At 40.8% G+C, this 15026-nt stretch overlaps 2 protein-coding genes across 4 annotated transcripts; one reads left to right on the forward strand and one right to left on the reverse strand.

The window, feature by feature from the left end:
• Window positions 1-645: 645 nt before the first annotated feature.
• On the forward strand, window positions 646-9374 carry SLC50A1 (solute carrier family 50 member 1). Of its 2 annotated transcripts, XM_070766095.1 has the most exons (3): window positions 646-804; window positions 5545-5664; window positions 7244-9374. In XM_070766095.1, exons 1-3 carry the CDS (start codon window positions 676-678, stop codon window positions 7346-7348), a joined length of 354 nt encoding a protein of 117 aa, XP_070622196.1. In that variant the 5' UTR covers window positions 646-675; the 3' UTR covers window positions 7349-9374. The 2 variants fall into 2 exon arrangements, with proteins under 2 accessions (XP_070622196.1, XP_070622197.1); XM_070766096.1 differs by lacking the exons at window positions 5545-5664; window positions 7244-9374 and adding an exon at window positions 3819-4294.
• A 3712-nt stretch (window positions 9375-13086) lies between these two features.
• Window positions 13087-14828, reverse strand: DPM3 (dolichyl-phosphate mannosyltransferase subunit 3, regulatory). Of its 2 annotated transcripts, none has more exons than XM_070766048.1 (2): window positions 14724-14828; window positions 13087-13449 (listed from the first exon to the last, which is right to left on the reverse strand). In XM_070766048.1, the coding sequence occupies exon 2, from the start codon at window positions 13443-13445 to the stop codon at window positions 13164-13166; it is 282 nt and encodes a 93-aa protein (XP_070622149.1). In that variant the 5' UTR covers window positions 13446-13449; window positions 14724-14828; the 3' UTR covers window positions 13087-13163. The 2 variants fall into 2 exon arrangements, with proteins under 2 accessions (XP_070622149.1, XP_070622148.1); XM_070766047.1 differs by lacking the exon at window positions 14724-14828 and adding an exon at window positions 14608-14705.
• Between the last annotated feature and the right edge of the window lie 198 nt (window positions 14829-15026).

A 15026-nucleotide genomic window follows, 5' to 3' on the forward strand; every position in this document is an offset into this window, starting at 1 on the left:
AAGGGAGGGAGGGAGGGAGGAAGGAAAGAGGAGGGAGGGAGGAAGGAGGAAAGAAGGAAAGAAAGAAGGGAGGGAGGAAGGAAGGAAGGAAGGAACTACAGGAACTGAATTGAAACATGCCTGGGATAAACATAGATCCATCCTAAGATAAAATACAGGGAACGCCATGACGGCTGAGGAATTCTGGGAGTTGAAGTCCATACCTCATAAAGTTGCCAAGGTTGGAGACCCCTGGTCTGGAGGACCGAAGGGAAATGGGGGGACATGATCGAAACATTCAAATACGTTAAAGGATTAAATAAGGTTTGGGAGGGAAGTGCTTTTAATAGGAAAGTGGAGACGAGGACAAGGGGGCCACAATCTGAGGTTAGTTGGGGTAAAGATCAGAAGCAACGTGAGAAAATATTATTTGACTGAAAGAGGAGTAGATGCTTGGAACAAACTTCCAGCAGATGTGGTTGGTCAATCCAGAGGAACTGAATGTAAACATGCCTGGGCTAAACATAGATCCATCCTCAGATAAAATACAGGAAATTTTTATTTATTAAATTTATGAAACGGGCCAGGAGGTCTTTTTCTGCCGTCAATCTTCTATGTTTCTAAAACTGCTCTATCTCTCTCTCTCTCTTCCTTGCTCTCCAGCTTGGCGTCTTGAGGAAAACAACAGCCCTGCTGATGGTCCTTCTCTTCGGCTACGCCTATTTTAGCCTGATGGTGCCCGACCCCGTCACTCGCCTGGCCCAGCTGGGCCTTTTCTGCAGCGTCTTCACCATCACCATGTACCTCTCGCCGTTGGCAGATTTGGTATGTTTCACTGCTTCGCTGCTCCTGGCCGCGGGATTTGGTGGGTCGAGGCAGAATGATTGACGGCTGGTAGAGGGAGAGAAGAGTGTTTTCCTCTGCCATCACTGGAGAGATTTGGAGCGAAAACGGGTGCGGGAGACGGATAAAATTTAATAATCGTTTTCCTTCTCCTCCTCCTCCCTGGCTTTAGATGTTTATCGGTGGGGTTGGGTTTTTTTTCTTATCTTCTGTCATCCATCCATCCGTTTAGCTGTCCAAACAGTTATCTCTCTTTCAAACAATCTTCTATGTCTGTTTTCTGAATATTTTCTATCTTTTCTCTCTCTGTATATCTAACTTCTATTTTTTTCCTTCCAGCCTCCCTAATCTTCCTTCCTTCCTTCCTTCCTTCCTTCTTTCCTCCCTCCCTCTGTTTCTTTATCTGTTTGTCTGTCTATTTATCTCTCTCTCTCTCTCTCTCTATCTCATCTCTTTCTTTCCCTCTCTCTCCATATATAGAGAAAATATCTCACTCTGTCTCTCTATCTATATCACCTCTCTATGTCTCTCTCTTTATCTTTCTCTATGTCTCTCTCTCTGTCTGTCTATCTATCTATCTATCTATCTATCTATCTGTCTGTATTTCTTATCTCTATTTCTCTCTCTGTATATATAAATCTCATCTCTGTGTGTGTATCTTTCTCATCTTTCTATCTCTCTATCTCATCTATCTATCTATTCATCAATCTATCAGTCTATCTCTATCGTCTATCATCTTTATCTATCTTCACCATTATCTCACTGATGTATCTCTCTCTCTGTATCTTACTTCTATTTATCTATTTATTTTTTAACCTATTCCTCCCCATAATATTCCTTCCTTCCCTCCCTCCCTCCTTCCTTCGTCCTTCCTTCCTTCCTTCCTTCCTTCCTTCCTTCCTTCCTTCCTTCCTTCCTTCCTTCCTTCCTTCCTTCCTTTTTCTACCTATCTCCTGAAAGCTACCCATGTTATCTACATCACCGGACAGCTTATAAATTTAAAACCGTATCATTTTCTATTTGTCAGCCTCAGCGAGGGGCAGGCCCAACAATTTAACTCTGGGGAAAGAACAGTCTTGAGTTCAAGGATTACCTCTTCTGACCCAATTCACATTAAATCAGTTCATCAAATGAACACATCTTTCCTTCGACACACCCCTGTAGCAAGTCGGAGCGTGGAATCTGGGAAGGAGAGAAGCAGTTTCCAGTTTTGGACTGGTGCATCATTGATTGTTTCTCAATATTTGGCAGATGAGCGCAGGATATTGACGTGGGCCAAACCACGTCACTGATACCGAAGACAGAGAGAGAGAGAGAGAGAGAGAGAGAGAGAGATCCAAGATTTGCAGAAACTCTGATCTGGAGAACTTAAGAAGGGGCAAAAGAGGGCAGGAAAAGAGAGGAAGTTTAAAAACAGCCGAACAAAGGGCGACATCAGCCAGGAAGTAGCAATTAGAGAAATAGAGAAGTTTTCTTTTATGTACTCTGAGAGCATCTGCACCAAAGACAAATTCCTGGTGTGTCCAACCACACTTGGCCAATAAAGAATTCTATTCTATTCTATTCTCTATCCTATTCTATTTTCTTTTATTCTATTCTATTCTATCCTCTATTCTGAATCCTATTCTGTTCTGTTCCCGTAAATTGTACTCTATTCCATTCCATTCTCTTTTCTCTTCTCTTTCTCTTCTGGTTTCTTCCCTCTTTTTCTCTCTTCTGGTCTGGTCTTGTTTTCTCTTCTCTTCCCTTCTCTCTTCTCTTTTCTCTTCTGGTTTCTTCCCTCTTTTCTCTCTTCTGGTCTGGTCTTGTTTTCTCTTCTCTTCCCTTCTCTCTTCTCTTTTCTCTTCTGGTTTCTTCCCTCTTTTCTCTCTTCTGGTCTGGTCTTGTTTTCTCTTCTCTTTTCTCTTCTCTTTCTCTTCTGGTTTCTTCCCTCTTTTCTCTCTCCTGGTCTGGTCTTGTTTTCTCTTCTCTTCTCTTTTCTCTTCTCTTTCTCTTCTGGTTTCTTCCCGCTTTTCTCTCTTCTGCTCTGGTCTTGTTTTCTCTTCTCTTCTCTTTTCTCTTCTCTTTTCTGGTGTCTTCCCTCTTTTCTCTCTTCTGCTCTGGTCTTGTTTTCTGTTCTCTTCCCTTCTCTCTTCTCTTTTCTCTTCTGGTTTCTTCCCTCTTTTCTCTCTTCTGGTCTGGTCTTCTTTCTCTTCTCTTCCCTTCCCTTTCCTTCTCTTCTGTTTTCCCTTCTCTTTCTCTTCTGGTTCCTTCCCTTTTTTCTCTCTTCTGGTCTGGTCTTGTTTCTCTTCTTCTCTCCTCTCCTCTCTGTATTCTATTTCCCTCCTTTCCCCTTCCCTCCATCAAAAGAAGGGCGTAAAACCAGGCACCCTTCCCTGAACCCTCGACAAAAACTCTCGGTTCCCGGTCGTCGACGCAAGCCGAGGACCAGCTGCCAACGAGCAGCGGTGTTGTGGGTGTGTTTGTGTAACCCTCTCCTGGCTTCTACCTGCTGCTTTGCACAATCCTTGCGGCATGCTCTCGTTCACTCCCCGAGAAATAGGCAACACGTTGGTTCACGCGACTTCACGCATGTCGTTTTTCAGGTTTTTAAGGACCGGCTCAACGCCCATGAAAGCTGGACGCGAATGTTACCAATGAAGTAACTTTGGGCCAAACTTTTTAAATGTTGTATGCAGAGGGCAAGACTTGGGCTGGGTTGCACAGCGAAGAGGTTTCACCTGTCCGGGGAGGGGAAAAAACACGCAGCAAAGAGGGCAAAAGAATTCACAAACCCGGTTAGAGGCCTAACCAGGTTAAGCGTCGCTAAAAGACAAGCTAGGGTTGAACAACAACACCTCCTGGGGAGCCACAGAATCAACCCACCCGAGGTTTCTCTCCAGGTCTGCGAAGGTTCAGAGCATTCTTGGGGCAGAGGTAGACTTCTACTGAAGCTGGAATTTCTAGGGACGGTTCGTTGGCTAAAAAGTCCAGCTGGATCTCTTTCCCCACCCCAGGTTCCCGAGAGCAGGTTCTCCCTCGCCCTCCTCCTGCTCATACTTCTCGGCTGGTGTGTCAGGAAGTGTTTCCTGGTGGGTGAGACGGCGGAACTGACTGCCACATGAAGTGGCAACGGGCTGTCAGTCAGCAGAAGAGGCGGCCACGTGTAGGGAGTTATTCCATGCCGAGTCTTCCAGCAGAAGAAGGACTATGGAATTTAAACCAGAGATATTTCTTCTCTGGGCATCTTACCAGAGAATTTAAACAAGGGAGACGTATATTTAAATTGTACCTCTATTGACAGCAGCTAGAATAGCATATGCACAAAACTGGAAATCGAATAAAATACCAAACGAAAGAGAAATGCTACGTGAGATTTTAGAACGTGCCACCATGAACCGACTTACTTTTAAGGATAAAGAAGATTCCAACTACTATAAAATCTGGGGAAAGTTTTATGAATGGATGGAAATTAAAAACGGTTAAGAATTTGAAGCTGTCCTGAGTCTTTTGGGATTGGCCGGCATAGAAGCTGAATTAAATGAACCGTCCTGCAAAGGTGGCGCTTGGCATTGAATTTTATTGAATTATTTATTTTTAGGAAACTTTCATTGATTTTTCAAACTTTTTTTTAAAAAAACCCCAATAACATGATTATACTTTGCATTGTTACATTTTTTAAAAAAAATCATATCTGCTTATCATCACAGTACTCTTATTCGGACCTTATTCCTTTAACATAATTATACATTTCTATTTGCGTATACATATAATTACATATAATTATAGCTTTCTATTTACATATTTACACCTTCCACTTTTGCTAATTTTGAGAGTGGCCCACGATCTTATTTTTTTCCTTAATTCAATCCATTTGTGCCACTGTTCCCACGTCTCCTAACATTCTAAATTTTTTTTTTGACCCCTTTAATTCCATGGTGAGTTTGTCCATTTCGGAACGTTCATGAATTTTGTTATTTATTTATTATTTATTTATTTATTGGATTTGTATGCCGCCCCTCTCCGTAGACTCGGGGCGGCTAACAACAGTGGTAAAAACAACATGCGACAATCCAATACCAAAACAGCTAAAAACCCTTATTATAAAACCAATCATACATACAAACATACCATGCATAAATTGTAGCAGCCTAGGGAGAAAGAATGTCTCAGTTCCCCCATGCCTGACGGCAGAGGTGGGTTTTAAGAAGCTTACAAAAGGCAAGGAGGGTGGGGGCTATTCTAATCTCTGGGGGGAGCCAGGGGCCACCACAGAGAAGGCTCTTCCCCTGGGTCCCGCCAAACGACTTTGTTTAGTTGACGGGACCCGGAGAAGGCCCACTCTGTGGGACCTAACTGGTCGCTGGGATTCATGCGGCATAATTAATTTTTTTAATGTTAAAAAATGCAGAAAAATCACCCGACAATTTAAAAAAAACCCACATAAAATCAAGCGCCAATGTGATTTAACTTGCGAGGAAACCAGCCAAAACCTTGGTTAATATTAACTCCCTTTTTCTTTGTGAGTGCCAAAAACAGGGATGTGTTTTGCCTCCGCGTCGGATTTTTTTCCCATGAAAATTATCATATTATCTCCGAATAATTGTTGCCGGAGGGGGTTGTGGACAATGGGTTCCGCTTATCTTTAGCGTCTTTCGGCCGGTTTGTATTCCCCGAATAACTTATTTGATTTACAGCTGAAATAAATATATATGTACAGTATATCTATATTTTTATTTCAAGATCAAGATTGTGAAAAGCCGTTCCACCCGCTGTCTCTCCTTCCCGCTGACGGTTACCACTTTACTGGCGTCGGCTAGTTGGACTTTCTACGGGCTCCTTCTGGAAGATTTGTATATCGCGGTTAGTATCTGGCCAGGTTTTGGGGTGTGAGCTGAATTAAAGCCGCCTGAAACTGAGTTTCGGGCAGACGGAGGGAGAAAAAGAAAGGAGGGGTGATGGTGGCCTTTTGATAAATTCTTCTTCCTCTTCTTCCTCCTCCTCTTCTTCCTCTTCTTCTTTTTCCCTCTTCTTCTTCTTCTCCCTTCTTCTTCTTCTTCTTCTCCCTTCTTCTTCCTCCTCCTCCTCCTTCTTTCTCTTCCTCTTCCTCCTCCTTTTCTTTTTCCTCCTCCTCCTCCTCGCAAACCACACCTCTTTTCCAGCACTGATGACCTACCTAGTTGGGTTGTGAGATGTCTGCAAGAAATCAGCCAAGCTCAGAGAGCACGCATAGGATCCCAGGGCCCTCCTCTTCCTCCTCCCCACTTCTTCTTCCTCCCCCTCTTCCTTCCCTCCACAAACCCCACCTCCTTCTAGCACTGAAGATGTTGCCTGGTTAGGTTTGTGAAACGTCTACAAGAAATCAACCAAGCTGAAAGCTCACCAAGGACCCCAAAGTCCTCCTCCTCCTCTTCTCTTCCTCCTTTTCCTCCCTCTCCACTTCATTCCACAAACCCTACCTCCTTGTAGTACTGATAACGTTCTCTAGTTGGGTCATGAAACATCTACCAGAAATCAACCAAGCTCAGGGACCACTGGGGACCCCAAAGACCACCTCTTCATCCTCCTCCTCCTCTTCTTGTCTTCTTCTTCTTCTCCAATTTATCTCCTTCTCCTCCCTAACCCCTTCCTTCCTCTATTCCTGATGATGTTCCCTAGTTGGCTCATGAGATGTCTGCGAAAGAAACCTCCCATTCTTCAAGATCCCACCAATTATTGTTGTTGTTGTTGTTGTTATTAAGACTTGTATGCCACCCTTCCCCGAAGACGGGGTAGCTCACAGAACTTACTACTACTACTATTATTTAGTTATTATTGTTGTTATTGTTACTACTACAACTACTACTACTATTATTATTATTGTTTTTATTGTTATTATTAAGACTTGTATGCCACCCTTCTCCGAAGACGGGGTAGCTCACAGAACTTACTACTACTACTATTATTTAGTTATTATTGTTGTTATTGTTACTACTACAACTACTACTACTATTATTATTATTGTTTTTATTGTTATTATTAAGACTTGTATGCCACCCTTCCCCGAAGACGGGGTAGCTCACAGAACTTACTACTACTATTATTTAGTTATTATTGTTGTTATTGTTACTACTACTACTACTATTATTGTTATTGTTATTACTGTTATTATTAAGACTTGTATGCCACCCTTCTCCGAAGACTTGGGGTAGCTCACAGGACTTACTACTACTATTATTATTTTGTTATTATTGTTGTTATTATTACTACTACTACTGCTATTATTATTATTATTTTATTTTATTTTTTTATTAAAGACTTGTATGCCACCCTTCTCTGAAGACTTGGGGTAGCTCACAGGATAAATACAAAACAATATATATACAAATCTAATTTTTAAAAACTATCAGCTTAAAATCCCACTAGATTAAAAAGCAGTCATTTCTCCTTTTCGTCCTTCCAGATTCCTAACATGCCCGGCATCGCAACCAGCCTTCTACGTTTCTGGCTTTTCTGGCGTTTTCCCACCACCGACCAGGACAAAAATTACAAACTGCTCCATGCCTGAAAACCTGCCCAGCGAGGCGGTGCAATTTCCACGCGGATGGACCATTTTGGACTCCTGTGGCATTGTTGCAGAAAATTCTTCATTTTTGCAGAAAACAGATCTGGATCAAGAGGAATGGGATTCCCATGCTGGACTCTTGAAACGACGTTTGCAGATCATATATATATATATATATATATATATATATTTGTGTAGGGGCCAGGGGCCTGGAAGCTGATGGAAAAGCAATTTATTTGAAGATGGAGCTTCCAAAATTTCCAGTCTTTCTGTCTCTCTCTCTTTCTTCTTTCTTCGGATTGCCAAAGCGAAAAGCTTGCACTATTGCCTTATATCCGTCCACCAGAAATGCCTTTTTTTAAATTTTTATACGTGTGTTTGTGTGTATATATTTACACACACACATATGTTGTATGTCTGTATATACATACAGGGTGTCCCCCAAAAATGTATACACATTTTAAATTATTGTAAACTTGCTGTTTATTATAATTTTATTATTTCAAAAATGTAAGAAGTATCATTTTATTATTGTTTATATTTTGTTTTCGAAAGATAGTTGGGGGAAAGATTAGAAGTAACGTGAGAAAATATTATTTGACTGAAAGAGTAGTAGATGCTTGGAACAAACTTCCAGCAGACGTGGTTGGTAAATCCACAGGAACTGAATTTAAAAATGCCTGGGATAAACATCGATCCATCCGAAGATGAAATGCCGGAAATAGTATAAGGGCAGACTAGATGTACCATGAGGTCTTTTTTTTGCCATCAATCATCTATGTTTCTCTGTTAGTCTGGCTGTCATTATTATGTTCAGGGATTGAATCTGCAAAATAAACACAGTTTAGTTATTGGCTATTTACAATTATTTAAAATGAGTTAAAATGCAGTGAAAAAAACCAATTAAAATATTTTTACATTTTTGAAATAATAATATTATAATAAATACCAAGTTTACAATTATTTAAAATGTGTATACATTTTTGGGGGACACCCTGTATATACCTGTGTGTGTGTAAAACATATTTCCCAGGAGAAGGGCGGCATAGAAATCTGATTAAATAAATAAAAATAAATAAAATAAATATTTTTGCTGACAATGAAAAGGAAGGGAGAATAGCATAGATCTATTTCAAGCTATTTTGCTTTCATCAACTAGCCATACCCTTACTGGGATTTGAACCTGGGGAATCTGCTTTAACCTCTAGACCAGAAAAAAAACCAACCATACATACATACATACATTTATTTTCTGTCGATCTATACTAGTCTCCCTTTTCACTTATCAGCAAAAAATATGTTACATATACAGTATATGTATATTGTATATGTATACTGTGTGTATATATATATACAGTGATCCCCCGTTTATTGCGTCCCCAACCATTGCGAACAGGGTACTTCGCTATTTTTCAACCCGGAAGTCAAAAATACCATCTACGCATGCGTGCTGACAGCTCGAAAGCGCCGAGACAAGCCGTTCCTTGCCGCTTGCTATCGGCGGTTTTGAGCTGAGTCCGGAAGCGAATTCGCTTCCGGACTCGGCTCAAAACCGGCGATACCAAGCGCCCCCCGGACCCCAACCCGGGTTTGGGGGGCTGCTAGGAAGCCCTCCATGCTGGCGGCAAACAGCCGCCCCGCCCCCAATCTTCGGCTCCTCGCTAGCGCTGTGGGAGTAAAAACACCGTCTGCACATGCGCAGACGGTGTTTTTACTTCCGCATCGCTACTTCGCGAAAACCCGCTCGTTGCGGGGGCTCCTGGAACGGAACCCTCGCAACGAGCGGGGGATCACTGTATATAATTTCTAGCTCTCCTTCGCAACCGGCACCTTTGTTTTTCATTTTTAAATACAGTATTTGATTCAAAAGATTAAAATACAAAAGAAAGAAAAAAGACAAAACAAAATGATTACAAAAAAATGTGAATTGAATTTGATTTAAAAGATTAAAATACAAAAGGAAAAAAAAGACAAAACAAAATGATGACAAAAAAATGTGAATTAAAAATAAATAAATACATTTCTCCCACTTCCCTTTTACAGTCAGCTCCTCTTTCCATTTTTTAAAAACTTGATTCAAAAGATTAAAATACAAAAGAAAAAAAAAGACAAAATGATGACAAAAAAATGTGAATTGAATTTGATTTAAAAGATCAAAATACAAAAGGAAAAAAAAGACAAAACAAAATGATGACAAAAAAATGTGAATTAAAAATAAATAAATACATTTCTCCCACTTCCCTTTTACAGTCACCTCCTCTTTCCATTTTTTAAAAATTTGATTAAAATACAAAAGGAAAAAAAAAAACCGAAGACAAAACAAGATGATTTTTTAAAAAAATGAATTGAAAAGGACACAATGCCTTTAAAAATAATAATAATAATAATAATAATAATAATAATAATAATAATAATAATAATAATTTCTCCCACTCCCCTTTTGCAACTAGCTCCTCTTTCATTTTGTGTTTTTTAAATTTTTATTCGGACGATTAAAAATACAAAATCCCAAAGGGAGGGGAAAAAAATAGAGACAAAAAGAGGTATTTATTTTTTAAAAAAATTGAATTAAAGAGGATAAAATGCCTTTAAAAAAATAAATAAAAAATAAAAAAACCTATTTATATAATAAATATTTAATATATTTTTAATATATTAAAAATAAATAACATAATTTCTCCCACTCTCCTTTTGCAACCTGATCCCTTTCGATCCACCGGCTCCCTTCTCCGGCGGTGGAGATCTCCCTGGGGTCTTGACCTGTTGAACTTTGAGAGAAGGGGGGGATCCCTAGGCGAACTTTCCACGGATGCAGCTTTACGAGTGCTTTGCAATAAACAGGAAAGAGAGGAGGGGAAGGGTCTATTTTTTTTAAAAAAGATGCTTTTTTAACCTTCCTGAAGCAAAAATCAGACTTCAGTGGATTCCTGGCTGGGTATATTATTTGACTGAAAGAGGAGTAGATGCTTGGAACAAACTTCCAGCAGACGTGGTTGATAAATCCACAGGAGCTGAATTTAAACATGCCTGGGATAAACATAGATCCATCCTCAGATAAAATATAAGAAATAGTACAAGGGCAGACTAGATGGACCAGGAGGTCTTTTTCTGCCGTCAGTCTTCTATGTTTATTTATTTTATTTATTTATTTATTGTTAGAGTTGGAAGGGACCATGCGGGTCATCAAGTCCAACCCCCTGCCTAAGCAGGAACCCTATAGCATCCCAGCCAAATGGCAGTCCAATTTCCTCTTTAAAATGTCCAGAGTATTGGAGTTCACAACATCCGCTGATTGATCGTTCTGACCGTCAGGTTGAATCTCTCCTTGGTCTGCTTCCAGCTGTTGTTCCTCGTCCGGCCCTCCAATGCCCTGGAGAATAAAGTGATCCCCTCCTCTCTGTGGCAACCCCTCGTTTCTATAGGGGATCTGTTTCATTTTAGATTCTATATAGTGGGTTCCTTCTAGGAGGAAGGCCTGGACTAATGACCTCAGAGGATCCCTCCTACATGGGTTTTGTGTCGTGGATTCCTCCCAGGAAGGGGGGCTCGGCTAGATGGTCTCTGAAGGTCCCATCCTGACCAGAATCCTGCGTAGCAGATTCCTCATGGGAAAGGGGTTGGACTAGATAGTCTTTTGGGGTCCTTTCCAGATTTAAGATTCCGCCTACGGACCGAGAGAGGGGATGCTCCCTAAAAATCACTTCTGGAGTTTCCTGGATTCCTCTTGGAAAGAAACTTGGAAGAACTCCAAACTGCCCCTCCCATTGCACCCTTTCTAAGATTCCCTGCGTTGGGACCGGGGTTAGTCTACATGACCTCCGGGGGACCCTTAAAAAAAAATCCCTTTGACTCTTTCGTCTCTTTACCATAAAGGCACCTTTTGCAGAACAGGGGGAGGAAAAATGCACAATTTTATGAAACGGTCGAAATGTCGTGTTCCCAAAGTCCTGTTGGACCAGAACGCCAGGGAAACCGAGGCACGCCCGGCTTGTCCTTCAAGCCACCCGTCTCTCCGGAAAATACTAATTATTTGCCCCATCTAATTACCAGGTGCCTTTTCTCTTCCTCCGAAGGAGTGAGTTAAAATAAACCCTAAAAAAAATCTAGAATAGCCTGGTGTTTTTTTGTTGGGAGAAAAGGAACAGCCCGAATTATTATTATTAATAATATTATTATCATAGACACATTCTGGCACACCCAACAATGTAACTCGAGACGTGGGCCAGGCTGCAAAAATGAAAAGGGAGGCATTCATATTTATGAATAATTATAATTTGGGCAGAATGAAGTCCTTGAATTTCAAATGCTTCATTTTAAGCCACCAAAGTTACTACACACTGGGGGGAAAAAATCATTTTTTTTTTTGCTCTGGCTCAAACATCATCGAATTGAGCAACATTCCCAAATGCTAAATGCACCGTTTTAATTTCCTTTCTTGGCTCATTTTTCTTAAGTTTGCACAAGGCCCTGAAACATCAGCTTAAAAAGAGACGGGTGTCTAATCTTCTCAGCTAGTAGGTGCATGCAAATAAGATTTTGTCTCTCTTCACAGGTGCATACGTGTGTCTCTTGCATATATATATATATATGTAAACCTGGTCGCCAACGTGGCACCATTGTTGCCAACTAAGCCTCGAGAATAGTATAGCCAGCAATTTTTAACCCCCTCTCTATGGGATTTTCTTTCCCTTAATATCCCACCCACCACGCTCCAGAAATGAAAAATTCATTTTTTTAAAAAGGGAGAAAAGAAATTCTCAAAACCAGTTCAACGTTAACTCTTTGTCGCCACATTTTTGGGCTGGGAACGAAAATCCAATTTAATTTAATCTATTAAATTTATAAACTGCCCAACTCCTTACAGACCTACGGAAATCACCTTATTTTTCCTTTTAATTTTCCTCTAGAAACTTTTTCCAAAAATGTTGTTTTTCCCCATGTTGTGTGGATGGGTTTTACAAAATAGTGGATGGTGGAATGCCTTTTCACTTTCTCAAGTATCTTTCCATGAGACGGGTAGATATATTATATATATAAAATCCTGATTGATAAAATTAGTGCATATATAAAATAGTGGGAATCCTATAGGAATTGGAAAATGGATAGGAGTGATTTTATTTTTGAATTTAGCAACTGAAAAACAAAGATGGAAAGAAATGATTTATGTAATGCCGAAAAGGAGGTTGTCTGCTTATAATTGCTGTAAAGATCGGAAATGGTTTCCTTAAATGTCCTTTTCTTTCCTCTCCTCTCTCCTTCCTTCCTTTCTTCCCTTCTCCACTCTCACTATCCACAGCTTTCTCCTTCCTTTCCCGTTTTCCTTCCTTGCTATCTTCTTTCTTTTCCTTTCATCTTTCCATTCATCCACCCATCCCACCATCCTTTTCTTTTCCTTCGTTCCTTCTCCTCATTCCTATCTTCCTTCCTTCCTTCCCCTCATTCCTATCTTCCTTCCTTCCTTAATTTCATTTCTATCTTCCTTCGTTCCTTCCCTTCCTTCCTTCTCTCTTTTCCTTCCTCCCTTCCCTTCCTTCTCTCTTTTCCTTCCTTCCTTCCTCCTTCCCTCCCTATTCTCTGCACTATTTTTCTTGCTACATTCCTTTTCTTTTAACTTATTCAGATTTTGGATGTCCTTTTGCAACTGTACAAACTTTTAAAATAAAAATTTCATTTATTTATTTATTTTAAAAAAAGAAGCAGCTCTTTTTCTTGACAGCCGAATCTACACCCACCCACCCACCCAAAAAACCAGTTCAGTCATACATTGAACAATTGTTTGCTATCCACGGGTCATTTATGCTCCCAAAAAGGTCCCAGGTCAAAACTTCATGCCGTGCCGGGCGAGGTCGGCTCTGGCTTCTCGAATTTGGGCCTGCAGCTCGAGCGAAGCCTCCTGGCAGTCGTTGAAGGTAGCCAGGCGGTAGCCCACGACTCCCAGCGAGTAGCAGCCGAAGGTCACCAACAGGTAGGTGGGCAGAGCCCAGAGCACCTGGTGCCAACTGGAGGATAAAGGCTGGGACCCCACGAGATCCAGCATCAACGCAGCCCAGATGCCACCCAGAAGGGCCAGAGACATAAGCCACTGGTGCAGTTTCGTCATGATCCTGAAAAACAGAGAGAGAAAATAAACACGGTAAAAACTTGAGACGTTGGCAAAAGACCTGCTGAGCTCGGTATATTTTTCAGGACACCTCTGCCAATTTTATTTATTTTTAATTCCCTTGCAAGTGAAATACAGGAAGGATTTTTAGTTTGGCCTCTCCCTATAAACTTCAAAATCTAGAGTCAACTTTTAAAAATGGGCTGGGAAAAGGCAAGAAGTCTCTGCCAGGCAGGGCGAGAAAATGTGCAAATATCTGCTGTATTCAGAGATTAGATTATTAGAGTTGGAAGGGATCTTGTAGGTCATCTAGTCTGACCCCCAGCTCAAGCAGGAGTCCATATATATCGTAGATATTAGTAGATATATTAAGAGAGAGAAAAGCGTGGGAAAGGCAGACTCTTCTTACTGGGTGGGGGGAGGGGGGGGAAACACAGCTTTCCAGACAGACTATAAGCCCCATTAACTCTGTTGCCATTCGCCCAGGCACATGGAAACTGGAGTCCGACCTCCGAAAGGCCTATCCAAACAGCCAAATTTTGCAATCCTTTCCAGGGCGTCTCTTAACAGCGATGAAAATATGAATATAATAATATATATAATAATGGTATAGATTAGGTTTATTGCAGATTATAGGTTTTTAAAAACTGTTTTAATTTTTGGCTTTAAATTGTTTTGATTTGTTTTTTTAAGGGGGTTTTGTATTGCATTTTGTCTGTATTTGGTTGTGAGCTGCCCAGAGTCCTTTGGGAGTTGGGGGCATATAAGTCCAAAGAAAGAAAGAAAGAAAGAAGGAAGGAAGGAAGGAAGGAAGGAAGGAAGGAAGGAAGGAAGGAAGGAAGGAAGGAAGAAAGAAAGAGGGGGGGGAAGAGAAAGAATAGCAAGAAAGCAAGCAAGAAAAAAAATTAGATGAGATGTATTATATAACATTTAATTATAACAATATAATACATATAATACAATAACAGTTATTATCTGTGCATTTCCCAATAGCAATGGCCATTATATCTTATTATTATTATTATTATATCTACGATTACATCTGTACATCTGAAAGCACTGATGACACCATTATTATTTTTATTTTTATTATATGATTATATCTGTGCATTTTTTATTATTAGCATCAATATTTTTTTTTTTTAAAAGGATGCCCGCCCACCTTTTCCCAATTTTTTGCAACAATTGCAAAAGGAAATAATACATAAATAAAATAAATAAGCCTCCCCAGTGATAAACCCGCAACGGTCGACCCGCGTCCGCACTCTCACGACCCACCGACTCCAGTTGCAGCGAAGTTGTGTTTTTTTCCCCTTCCAGCTTGCCCGATTTCCCCGTCGGTCGCTGATGACGTCACTCTCGCGCCTTCCAATTGCGTTCTCGCTGAGTAGTGTGGCGCTGGTTGGAGCGCCGCGGTGCTCGTCGTGAGTTGTAGTTTTCGGGATCCTTATCACAGGTTTCACGTTTTAGCAGCACATGGAGAGGGAAGGCGGGTTCTTGAGCATGGACAGAGTGTTGGGGAAGGGTTGCTGCACTTTGGGAGGGGGTCTGCCCAAGGTGAGCCTCTTCTTTTTTTCATTT

This window comes from Erythrolamprus reginae, chromosome 13 (genome assembly GCF_031021105.1).
Source record: "Erythrolamprus reginae isolate rEryReg1 chromosome 13, rEryReg1.hap1, whole genome shotgun sequence".
NCBI lineage: Eukaryota > Metazoa > Chordata > Lepidosauria > Squamata > Dipsadidae > Erythrolamprus > Erythrolamprus reginae.

Coding starts and splice junctions, on each gene's coding strand:
- DPM3 (XM_070766047.1), bottom strand. CDS start 14,651: ATGTATTATTTCCTTTTGCAATTGTTGCAAAAAATTGGGAAAAG. Junction 13,450..14,607: donor TTGCAAAAAATTGGGAAAAG/GTGGGCGGGCAT, acceptor TCTGTTTTTCAG/GATCATGACGAAACTGCACC.
- SLC50A1 (XM_070766095.1), top strand. CDS start 676: ATGGTCCTTCTCTTCGGCTACGCCTATTTTAGCCTGATGGTGCCCGAC. Junction 805..5,544: donor TCTCGCCGTTGGCAGATTTG/GTATGTTTCACT, acceptor TTTTATTTCAAG/ATCAAGATTGTGAAAAGCCG. Junction 5,665..7,243: donor TGGAAGATTTGTATATCGCG/GTTAGTATCTGG, acceptor TCGTCCTTCCAG/ATTCCTAACATGCCCGGCAT.